This window comes from Pezoporus wallicus, unplaced genomic scaffold (genome assembly GCF_028554395.1).
Source record: "Pezoporus wallicus isolate ANWC-B61680 ecotype Strahan unplaced genomic scaffold, APGP_CSIRO_Pwel_v1 contig_2908, whole genome shotgun sequence".
NCBI lineage: Eukaryota > Metazoa > Chordata > Aves > Psittaciformes > Psittacidae > Pezoporus > Pezoporus wallicus.
The window spans coordinates 4,898,766-4,911,564 of NW_026642179.1; the positions used below are offsets into that span (position 1 = coordinate 4,898,766).

Here is a 12,799-nt window from a genome sequence, read left to right on the forward strand (position 1 = left end):
TATTTTTCCAAGAACCTATGTTAATTACAGGAATACTTTCCATGTTTAGTTTTGAGCTTTTCAAAATAAGATGACAGTAACATTCCCCATTTATGAAAAGAAAGTATTTTCTGGCTCTTCAAGATCAGTAACAGAAAATGAAAATAAAGGAGCATATGCTACACCCCACAGCTGTAGTATTTGCTCAGAGTAGCTGAGGAATGAAGCTGTGCTGCACCACAGCTGGTGAATATACCACAACTCAGCAAGTCTAAAGCACTATCAATCCAAGCGAAAGCTGTATGGAGGCATGTGCATGATATTGTCAGTATTATATCCAAAATATCCCTGCTACCCCTGGCCTAAGAAGACAACCAAAGAGAGATGTAATTGCTTCAGGACAGGTAGCATGCTCTTTAGTCTCCTCTGATCTTCACTGGATCCAGAAAATTTCTTGGAAACCAGTAAGCAATATGTCAATAATTGTGATTTATTTACACACATTCTTAAGAAATGGGAAAGAAAACCCAGACACCCGAGCATTTTTCACAAGAGGCTGTGGTAGCAATCAATCAGAGGTCACATCTTCACATATTTTTTAACAATTTTTTAACAGCTTCCAAAACCAAGAGGCAATTTAATTATTCAAAGTTGAGGTGACAAGAACAGCAATAAAAAACAAAACCAAAACCAAACAATCACGGACAATGAAGTGTGCAGAGGAATAAAGAGCCAAGACCACAGCAAACAGATTGAGATAACTACCAGATAACAGCGTGAGTCAGCCAGCATCTTGACTCCATGAGTTGAGTCAATTTTTAACAATGCATTTGGCCTTAGCTAAATTTAATACAAAGCACAAGTTCTGCACATGTGGGAAGTCTTTATTAAAAGTGATGTGCTAAAATACTTGGTTTTAGATCTAAAACGTAAGTTCCTGCAATTATACTGGAACTCATTTTATGGGGAGGCTGGAAGGATAATGAAGAGATTTTTCTGGTCCCCAAACAGATCAGAGAAATCCCTTGTTCAGTCTCTAAACAGAGAAGTCTGTTTAATTACAGCAAATCCTATTAAACTGATCTTCCTTATAAAGGGCTGAAGTGACCAACTCCAAAAGGCTATAAAAGACACAATGGATTCAGAATTTAATTAGGACATACTGTTAGCTAGCTATAATCTATTAATTAGCATTCTTAGTTTTTACAGCTCATTGCAATAATACCCTTTTCCTTTTAAATTGCACCCTTCTTTTTTGGGCCAAAGTTATACAATTCTACCAGTGTGATAGTAATTACAGTGATTGCTTAGAGAACAGCAGCCTGGAAATATCTGTACATGTTTAATTAGGGGATAAAGGAAAGACAAGGAAAAAAAGAAATCAGATAGAGGAATCACTGTTCTCCAATCTATGTGTTCCATAACCACTTAATCCATTCTAAACCATACATTCATTGCATTTTTCTTGCAAGATTTCCACAGCATCCTAAAATGTCAAAACTGATTTCAGAATGTTACTATAGTCTAAGATATTACATTTGGCATGAAAACAGAACCTAAAAATGAAAAAAGCCTTGAGAATTAAAATATTGACCTGCAGCTGAAATACAAAGAGTATCCGAAACTTGAGTGAATGATATTTCATGTATTCATTATACTGGTACTATACCATTATAACTAAATTTTCACCAGATTACTCCGACAAAATCCTACTTTCATAATAAAAGTATTTAGCTTTAGGTTTTCTTCACTCCAAGAAGATACACGCAAATGAGTGCAAAATATCACACATGTTAACAAATAAATTCTCTATTGTGATACTTACCATTCAGTAAGAATACAACTATAAAATGACACAAGTTTATTAAATTATTTCATACTAACTCAAGAAAAGCAACTAACTTTCTTCAACTCAGTTCTTTAAGATGTGAAAAGAAAATCACAGACAGCTTCAGTGTAGCAGATTATCACTAACCAAAAGGAATCTACTATTTAAGAGGTCACCTGAAAGTAGAGTATAACATGTCAAGTACTACCACTGCTGTTTTTGCCCTCCAGCAGTTTCCCTCTTCCACCTTTTAAAGCAAATCTTGAAAAAGTGCTGCCTAAAATAGCAAGTATACCTTAAGAGCTTCAAGAACATGATCATGCTTGAACTATGGAAACTATTTAATTAAACTTTTTTAGATATTTAAAAACCTCAAGAGAGAAAGTAATTTTATCACAGTGAAAGCTGACTTAATTTCAGGAAACTTTGGAGTTGGACTCTGAGCCTGCATAATGTCAGCTGAGTGATGAGGTTTCTTACTGGAGAGTCCAGAGAGATGACTGACTCACATTTGTTGAGAAACAACTAAACAGGAGGACACTAACTCGGAGACAACTAGTTACTTCCAGATTAAACTAGCAAAACATTCTAGGTGGGAAACATTTTTAAAAAGCTTTTAATAAATACAGCTGAGTACAAAGAGACCTCAATTTTAATCTACCTCTCAGAATTACTCTAATTTAGGGATGCTTTTAAGAGGGACAAAAGAAGTAGACAGCCAAGATCCTCTGATCTTTTGCCTATTCCCTAAGTAGCCAGACCACTACAAAAAAAAAAAAAAAAAGGGTAGGGTGCTTTATGATAGTTGCATAACAAGAATCGCACAGCCTGTGACAAAAGATCAGATGTACAGGTACTAAACAGTGTTACTTAAGTATAGCCAAGAACACAATTTATATTTGTTTGTGAAAACTGAAGCTCTGTAGGTTTTAACTGGAGTTCTAAAAGACCAGTGTAATGTGAACTTTGTTTTACTGGCAATCTGTCAACATTCAGCAACAGTTCAGTTGTATTTGGGGTCAATGCTCCAAGGAACGCTGCAAGAGGTAAGCACTATAGAAATATTAATTATGAGCAGGGTAAAATACATCCAAAAGTAAACTGAGTGGTTAGCATCAATTCTAGGAAAAATAACACACCACACAGGAGAACTGAGTGCTCAAGAAGTGGCTTGCAAGTCTGATAAGAAACATTTAAAAAGAGGCCTGTAAGCTGAACATGCATCTTATTCATACGAACTACCTGAGAAAAGCACCAGTATAACTCAGCTGCTTAAACATGACATGCAAGTTAATTGAACTTATGCAATCATGCCACTGCATTAACACAACAGTGACATTAGATGACAAACCTGGTTTTCTTCTTGCAAAACTCTATATTGCTCCTTCCAAATGGTGATTTTTGAAGCTTCATCTTTCCTCAGAGCTCTCTCCTTCTTTAGCTCAGGACTCCAGAAGGTCTTGATACTGTTCATGGAAGAACTGAGCTTGCTTTCTTTCACCTCCACATCTTTGCGAAGCAGATCATTTTCCCTTAGTACTTCTTTGAGTTGTGTCTGCAGATCCATTATTGTGTTATCCCTGGCCTGGCGCAGTGAGTGAGGCACAGTGGATGCCATACTCACTGGAGGGAGATGGTGGTCTCCAAATGCAATAGTATCACTGGCAACTCCACTACTGGCAATGTTAGGGCTGCTACCCATTGCAGTCATCCTAACCCCATAAGGCAGCCGCCCCCCAGACCGGCCCAAAGTCATGGTGCTTTTTGGGGTGTCTGCACCCACGTTCTCATGGTCACTTAGATACATAGGGCCAGATGTAGCATAGGCAGCATTTAAGGACTGAATATTTTCCATTGAAAGGGTTTTCCCACTGCCACCCCCAGTACTACTCCCAGAACTGCCTCCTGTGCTGTTGGTTCGACGATGGCCCAAGCGTGGTGACCGTGGCAGCCTTGGTGAACGCCCTGGACTCTGGTTGCTTGGCTCAACCTTACCAACTGACCGAGCACTTCCATACATGATTAAGCTGGTGGTGTGAGGCAATTATATAGGCATAAATCAGGAATGAGAGAAATCCTGTTAATTTGTTCAACAGTTAAAAGTCAGCTTAAGGCCAATCACAACTTATAAAAGATCCAGTCGTCCATCTTTGAAGTCACGTGCTCACGATGTTCAGAACCATATCTGTATCAAAAAGAATAACATATTAAAATCTGTATCAATAAAAAATAACTTAGTAAATGCCTAGTTTATCACCAAATATTTTGTCCCAGATTAGCATAAAGTGTGTTCTACTACCTTTACACTTCTCCACCATCTTTTCAATTCCTACACACAAAAAAATTAAAATTTAAATAAAAATTGCTTATTTAAACACAAAAAGGAACTTCTATTCTTGCTTTTCTGTTGTTATATTATCACAATAAAGAGAAAGAGGAAAAAAAATTCAACCCAGAACTTTTTATCTACAGAAGTTAGCTTATTTTCTTGTTTCTAACTGGCCCTAGTTCTTTACCTATTATCTTTCCAAGCAGAAGAGATAATCAAAATGTAAAGCCCATTCAGTAGTACTTTTTTATCTTTTCAGCACTCCTAGGTTCTATATGACATGGTTTCTAAACCCTGCTGCTGGGAAAACAATCTTGCAAATGGGAAGGTAGATAGACAAAATGATTCTGATCATGACCTTGACTAGCAGGTCCCTTTGGTGTTCCTGTCAGCCCTCCTTCAAAGTCAGAACGAAAACCAAGAAACATCATGAAATCATTACTGACCACAAAGCTTAAGCAGCTGTAAATACAACTCTGAAAGAACAGCAATAACACACCAAATGTGACCAATTTGGTTAAGAGGAACAAAAGAATCACACCTGCACAGAAAACTGGTTCAAGTGTCTTATTTTCTCTCAAACTGGGATTTGGTCCAAAACAAAAATCTTTGTTAAGGTCAAGCAAAGATTTCAATCCAAATATGCTTCTTACTAACCAGCTCAGATTAATTCCATTAAATAATATAATTCCAAAAGCAGTAACCTCTTAAGAAAACAGAACAGTACCATATCATCATAGTGCAGTTCCTCCTCCCCTCTACTTCTTTAAACAAGAACTCTGATAGCACACACAATAAAATTCCACGGTTTTGCGCTGTTAACATTATGCTGTTCTGTAAGTGCTAGCAGGTAACTCTTCAGGGGCACTGGGCTGAGACCAGTGTTAGTAGCCAAGATCACACAGAGGAGCAAGAAACAGATGAAATCCACTCTTCTGACTGAACAACTGTAATTTAGAACTACTCCTATTATAGAGTTCTCACTTTTTTTCCCCCGTTTCTTTCAGTGTACACTATTTCAAGCCACTGGTGGGCTCAACTGAAATGAAAACCAGAACACTGAAACATTCCTGATCTGACCTCTCCCCATCAGATGAAAAGAGTACAGATAGTGTCCAAAGAGCAGCAGCATCTTACATATTCCAGTATCTTTCCTTTCACACCAGCTTTCATTTAGCTTCACCTTCTGCTTGGAAGTAAGGTTTTCCAGATATTAGGAATCAATTTTTCCAAACCCTATGGCATATTTGTGAGATAATAATTGGGCAAGAAGATGTAAGATTAGTCTCAAAAGAAGAATACACTTACAAAAGAAACTGTAAAAATAGTACAAGTGGGTGGAGGGGAAGAGACCAAAAAATTAACATTGCAAAGAAGACTGAAAAAGGATAGAAAGAAAAAAGTAAAAGCTTGATAAAGATACTTTTTTTTTTTCCTTTCAGAAACAAGTTAGTACAGGAAAAGATACAACAAAAAAATAGTTTTTAAATGTTTATTTTAACCATGAGTTTTAAATGGAAAACAAGATCAGAGTGAGCCAGCATCTTGTCATTTTCGCACTATTTCATAGTAGATACAATATCATAAGTAATTTCACAAAGCTTATGGAAGCTGATTCCGTTTTGTGAGCAGTCCTCAAGAAGTTCAAGCGCTCTCTCTCTCTTACTCTCACTTTCTCTGGTTTTTTTTAATGACAACCAAAGCTAGCAACAATATTGCTATGGAATATTTGAAAACACATATGTAAAGGAAAAAAGGCCAAGGAAAGATAGCCAGCAGCATTAATAATTGAAATTAGTTACCAAAACACCACCTACAGATAATTTCTAAAATACAAGTTACAGATAAAATCTCTCTTCTATTTCAGCTTATGCAAAAACAGTACATAATATAAACTATGTAACAAAGCCTACAGTGTTCTACTGGAGTTGCTTCAATAAGCAAGACACTGTGCCACAGATCTGGAAGAAAAACACTTCTTACAAACAGAAAAGCTATCTCAGACTAATGAGATACCAAAATGCTAAAAATGCTGCTGTGACACCACTTGAGCACTCAAAACAAGTTAGATATGATTTCTTAGACACTACATAAAGTACATTCAAGAGAGATCTTGCAGTCACAAAGATTCTCTTGAAAAATTAATCTAACTCACAGCACTTAATTTCTTTGCTAGAAACTCACCACAGTAAATCAGTGCAAACATGCATTCACTTAAGAGATTCATACAAGTTAACCAGAAGATTAGACATGTTTTATTCTTTGTGTTTTAAAGTACTTTCTCCCAAAAACATTAAGTTTAAATGTTGCTAGAAGTATATTACTGTTGCATGCAGGAATATCACCTAGTAAAGTACTTAATAACATATAAGAAGCCCAAAAAAAGATTTTAGATTCTTACAAGTTAATCACACCCAAAACGGAAAGCTCATGGAATTGCTTTTGTAAACGTTTTGTTAAACTGTTAATAGCTTTTCAAAAAATGAAAGTGACTGATGTCCTTGACCGAAAAGTAGTTTCCCAGGCAGCTGAAAGGAGCTGGTACCACAGCAGGCACTGGTGCAGTAGCCATCTTCTAATACACCAGCAGGCAGGTTAGCTCTCATCCACCTTCAGTGGAAACAGCAATCCTATGCTTGCTTATGCAGCTCTAAGCTTTGTTCCACAGGTAGGCACTGAAACCTCTGTTATTCCAGAAAAAAAAAAAAAAAAATCAAATAATTCAAGCTACAAAAGCCAGCTGCTAAAATTAGCTGTTTATTAGGGTTACAGAAAGGATTCCTGGAGCCAGCATATGTAAAACTCAGACAGAACTCTGACATTGCTGACACTGTCACCACACATTACTCTGCATTCACTTCTCAAAAGCAAAAACAAACAAAAGCATTAGATTAAGAGAAGAAAGTCTCTGGAAACAACATAACCCTCCAGTATTTTTCTTGAGATGAGAACTTTGATTACATCATTGTTAGACTTTAAAAATTGGGAATATTCTGAATATTAACTAAATACACCTTTCCAACCATGGAACTAGTTTCAGTATTTCCACTGACATAGAGATTTGTCAAGAAAGAAAACAGACAAACAAACAAAAAACCCAATATGTTACAAGATAAATCTAAACTCTTCCCTCCTCCTTCCCACTTTTTTTTCTTCTAATAACATTTATCACCAGCCATTTCACTTTGTTGCTATTAGGAATCCATAAGCAGAAGTAGATATTAAGACAATCCACACTAGGAAAAACATTTTTTTATCCTGGAAACAGCAAAGTGAAGGAAGTGGCGGAAACATCTTTTCTCATTCATAATACAAATTAATCAGGAAGAAGAAAAAACTTCCAGTTACCCTCCAGCAATCCAAGCAAAATTACATGGAATATTTCTTTCAGACAGCAACATAACAGAAAAGTTACAAGTTTTTTCAACATTCTGCACCAGACTAGTGTTGTACTAGGAATTTCAGAAGTAGAATCTTATCTTCCATGAGGACAACATGTAGTCCTGTTACTTTTTTTCCTCTTCTACTGTGATTCTAAATATAGTCACAAATAAACCATCCCTTAACCTTAAAGACGGTGGTAACCACAAGGAACATTGTCCAACTGTGACATGAATGTATTGACCACTTTTCCTTTGCAAACTCTCCTGCAGGTTTCAAAACCCTTTAGTGTTTTCTGCCAGTGCAGGACCCCTTACTTAAGTTTATAAAGAAAGAAACTATAAACTGCAAGTGTTTAAAAAAAACAAAACCACTGAAGTCAGTGCTAAACCATTTTTCCCCAAGGTCGCTTGCATACCTTTACATTTGTGAAACAAAACTTTCTTGTTCTCTGTTCACTAAGAGAACACAAACTTCCAAAGAGCATCCTATCTGCAAGCCGAATAAAAAAATCAGCAATCAAACAAATCAATGTCAGCCGAAGTAAAAACTTCATGTAAATATCCAGAGACTTCCATAGCAGCTTTGCAAGTACAGAGACACACGATCGACCTGCTTCACTAGTTGAAAATGCTATCTATAGATTATGAAAAAGCTTGAAAGGAGGACTATGAGAACCATTAAAAGAATAGATGAGAATTATACAATATTGCAGGAAAAGGTTTGAAAAAAGGATAGTTATAAACACATTTTTTGTATGAAAGATTAACTGCATCCTGCCTAAAGCGCCAGCTAAAAGATGTCTTAGAAGATCTCAGGAAACTGTCCAAAAACACTCAGACACCATGAACTGTGAAAAAAAAGTTCATCTGACAGTAAACATTTAAATGCACTACAGTGCAACTTGTAGCAACTGAAATGAATCTGTTTCACTACAATAGCCTTGTCATGGCCACTGAAAAGCAACTGAGAATCAAGCCTTCTCCAAAGCAGCTGCCACTCCAAGAAGTACAGCGATATCCAGAACCATACATAATGAAAAAGGTAATTCAAAGCAGCATGAAAGCTGGTAAATCCTGCAGCAGAACCTAACCTTCTGAAAGAACAGTAAAAAGCAACCTGCCCAACTTCATGCTGACATACTTTTAAGGCAATTATAAAGTGAGAGAGGGCAGGAATATGTACACTACTCTTGTCAAAAGATGGCGTGTTTTCAATAAGGGTTGTATTCAGGCATAGTAGAAATGTTAGAAATTCTGGAGGATCAACTTCAGTATAAATAATCCAATAAAATTGCATGTGTTTACTAACACTGTCTCAATCAGCCCCTACATCTAGTATTCTATGTGAAACAATGGCTCAGAAGGCTGACATTCCTGTCTACAGCTGACAGCAAACTGAAGATTCATTAATGCAAAGTCAACCTCTGGAGGATCTCTCTGTCATATAGATAGATAGACTGATGATTGATTGATAGATAGATAGATAGATAGATAGATAGATAGATAGATAGATAGATATGACATCTTTCCTTTCTCCCCCTATTCCAGGACAAATACTAATACCACAGTAATTACTTCTAGGTACGTAACAACCAAATAGGGAAAAGCATACTGCAGAAATACAGGAAAATCCCAGCTCACATTTGTTAAAACAAAAAGAATTTTGGAATAACTTCTGTAGCCTTCAGCAAGGAACATTTCCTCCTAATTTCTTTTTTGCAATTTCTGTTAAGGACTGACATGGGCTGACAGCAACATTTACAGAGTCAGCTCCTTAACAGCGTCACTGCCTGACAGTCGGGAATGGGACAGTTTGATCAGGAACTAGGCAAGCAAGCACGCACATCTTACAGCACAGTGATTTCTCCATCAGCATAATGGAAGCCATAAAGCCAGCTTCCAGAAGACTGAGCTTTCTTGTAGCACCAATTCCTGTCTGCACAAGGAAAGCTTTGAATGTCAGCTTTATAATAGCTACAGAAAAGTCAGCCTTTAAAAGAGCTGTCTTAATCTGATAAAGCACTGTTGCAGACACATTAGACTTCATTAACAGAGGCAGCAATTGCTCACATTTTCATAATTCACACCTGAATAGTTAATCAGAAAAAAGCATTACTAGATTATACAGTAAGACCTGGACTCCAGAATAGAGCAGGGAGCTCTATTGGAATGGAATCCCAAAAAAAAGGAACATCTTCTATTCCAGTGAAACCCTGCCAGATAGCTTTGATTCACGACTTCAGGGTGTGTTAACCAAGACCAAGAGGGAAACTGAATTCCTGTTACCTTTTGGTGCACACCACAATTACAAAAGCTACGGTTGCTATGGTCCTGTAGATAAAAAAATGTGAAGCATCTATCTTAGGACTATATTGTAGATTAGGTTTGACTAGTTTTCAAAGGTAAAAATGGTCATTACTCTTCATGTTAAATTAACAACACACAAACAAAAACGGCAGCAGAATGTTCACTCTGGAAATTGTTTGCAAGCCAGCCAATGCTGGTGTCATGGGACACAAAGCACTGAACCCACAAAACTTAGGGTTGTTTATCCTTATCAAAATAATCTTATACTCATGGCCTCAACAGCAAGAAAGCAAAAGAGATGAATTCAATTAAGACAAAAAGACCAAAAAAGTACCTGTTCAAATTGTGATTCTCATTCCCAGATAGCACATAAATAGATGCCAAAGCACTGACATCTATTTAGGTCCAATCCTTTTTAAAGTTTTGTTGGGAGAAGGGTGGAAGGTGCGATGCTGAAGTTCACCTACTTGCACATCTGCCAAGTTCACTGAAAACAATAGTGCCCCTGTTCTTTTTCACCAAACACAAGACAGGACTTGATACATTCTCACCCATATACACAGACAGAAATCTTCCCTGAAAAAATATCTCAAAAATCCCTGATAATCTTCAGGTGACTTTGACACATCAAAAAACATTCTTGCAAACCTTTTGTAAAAAGAAGGCCAGCAACCCTGACCTTAACATTTTGAGGAAAAACACAGCAGTCATTTGGCAAAGTACTTTATTTCTAACCATAAGCTGACACTCAGGTTACACTTAAATTTGAAAGGTTAGTGCAAATGGTGCACATACACCTTAAATCACCACAGATCATGGAAACATCTTGACTCTCTGTCCTTTTCAGACACCATTCTGTTTCTCATTCTTTTTCTCCCATTCCTACAAGATATCCCATGCAGAATACACTACCCAAAATCCTCTAAATAAGAAACAGAAATATTCATCAGCTTCCTAGTTAATCTGTCTGCTGCAAATATACATTTCATTTCATGAGATCTACATACTCTGCAAGGAAAATGCAAGATGACACAACATGCTCTACTCTATAACAGCTTCTCTGTAAAAGCAGTTGTAACTGACATCAGATTTTGTTTCTTAGAATCCCCTTAAGACCTGATATCAGCATAAAGGATACACTCTCACATTCACAACTTAATTCCTTTGCATTTGCTTTCCCAAAAAAAAAATACCACAAAAAAAGGAAAAAAAAGCTTACTATTATTATAAAAATGCGTGTATTTCAGCTAAAGCTTTATTTACTCGTATCTATTTACTCTTTGAGATGCACCACTTGCTTTCAAGGATTCTTCCCTAAAGCTCTGGAGGTCAGCTTCCACTCCAGGCAGAACATGAAGGGCTACTGGTATTTCCAAAGGTCTCACCTCATCTCACTTGTCAGACTGAAGTGGTTCTGTTCACAGCACACCAAGAGTTAACCTGGTCACTAAATCTGGGTGCACAAGCAAGTTCTTTCCCTTTGTCAGGCTGCTGGGTACCAATAGAAACTTTTTTTCCTTCTTAACACTTCTGGACCTCCTGCTTCAAGGCTTCCAGGTATGGCTAGGTCTTGGACACTGTTTCAGCATCTATTCTCTCCTATAGTTTTTAGTATTTCACTGGCAGCATAGAGTTTGTTACAGGATGATTAGCACATGATGAAGATACCTTGCGGACCATTCTCAGCTGCTGGTTCTTGCCTGGGTTTACCAGGGACTGGACTCAGTCCCTCCCTGCCCTATGTCCTGACACACGTAAGTAGGCTGGATATGTGCATCAGGATTTGCTTTGTCAATGACTAAAAGCTAAATGTAAGTCTTTAAATTTAAAAGCAGATGTGAACAAAACCCAACAGAGATAAACAATAAAAATTATCATGAGTCTTTTTCTTTCCTTTTAAAAAAGTTCAAAACACAAAAAGCAACAGAACACATTCAGTGAACCGATTAAAACAACTCTCACTCTTCTAATTACCTAAAAGACTGAAGGCCTGTGTATGTTAATTTCCTGTCACTGTACGGCTAAAGAGTTTGTCTCATTTTTAGCGTATACAGTCAGTAAATACGATGTGTTTGCATACATGTCTGTTTCTCTCTTCCCCCCAGGAGGCATGCAACCAACAACCAACTTCCCAACAGGAGGAACAAAATGACAGACGCGTTAAAGGTATTTTGAAAGCCCAGAAGTACCTAGAACCATGTTTCTGGTGAATCCACGCTGACAGCTAGTCCAAAGTCACCATGGGTAACATCACCAAGCAAAGCATACTTTACAGAATTTCCATCATAATTTCACCCTGACAACAAAATTGTGCTAATGACAGTGACACAACCCACATGCTAAGAAATAAGGCTCTTCCTAAACCATTGCTGGATTTTCTAGGGTCTCATGCTCTTCCACTGCCATATGGCAGCATTCTGCATGCCACAGTTAAAATCTTGGCTCAAACTGGCAGCAGTTGATCGAATCCTCATCACCCAGAGTGCCCTTACAGCAGGGCAGGCACAAGATCCAAGAATGCATATTATTGTTTCGTGCATGCATCCATCCCTACATACGGACAGACCTTCTAAATGTTCCACAGTTTTCAAGTGGCTTAGCCAGGTTAAGTGTCGCAACAAACCTCTCACACAATAGAGGCTTTTGGGGGAACAGACTTGAAAATAGGGAGGGGTAAGGGAAGGAGGGATAACAGTGGCAGAGTATCCTGCTTCACAAAATAAGGACTAGCATCAAAGGAGCTCTTGCACTGTTTACAATAGCATGGTGAAATATTTCTATTCATGCAGCATCACAGGTAACTGCTACCAAGAACCGAGAAAGTGGCAGATTCGGCAAAACAAAAAAACCCAACCTAGGTTTCTTTCATGACCAAGACTTGCAGTTCAAGAAAAAGATACAGGCCATGTAAATACCCAACCTGCTTTTTTGCTAGTCAGGCCATTAGCCAGATATTAGAGAGGAAAAGTTAAT

At 37.5% G+C, this 12,799-nt stretch overlaps 1 protein-coding gene across 3 annotated transcripts in view; it reads right to left on the minus strand.

Annotated features, from left to right (window-relative positions):
* The window catches only part of ERC1 (ELKS/RAB6-interacting/CAST family member 1), a 290,910-nt gene that overhangs the window by 268,727 nt on the left and 9,384 nt on the right, over positions 1-12,799 (minus strand). For all 3 annotated transcript variants that reach the window (XM_057428028.1, XM_057428027.1, XM_057428029.1), the window contains exon 2: positions 3,159-3,992. In XM_057428028.1, coding sequence (XP_057284011.1) covers positions 3,159-3,827 — 669 coding nt within the window. In that variant the 5' untranslated portion in view covers positions 3,828-3,992. The remainder of the gene's footprint in view (positions 1-3,158; positions 3,993-12,799) is intronic.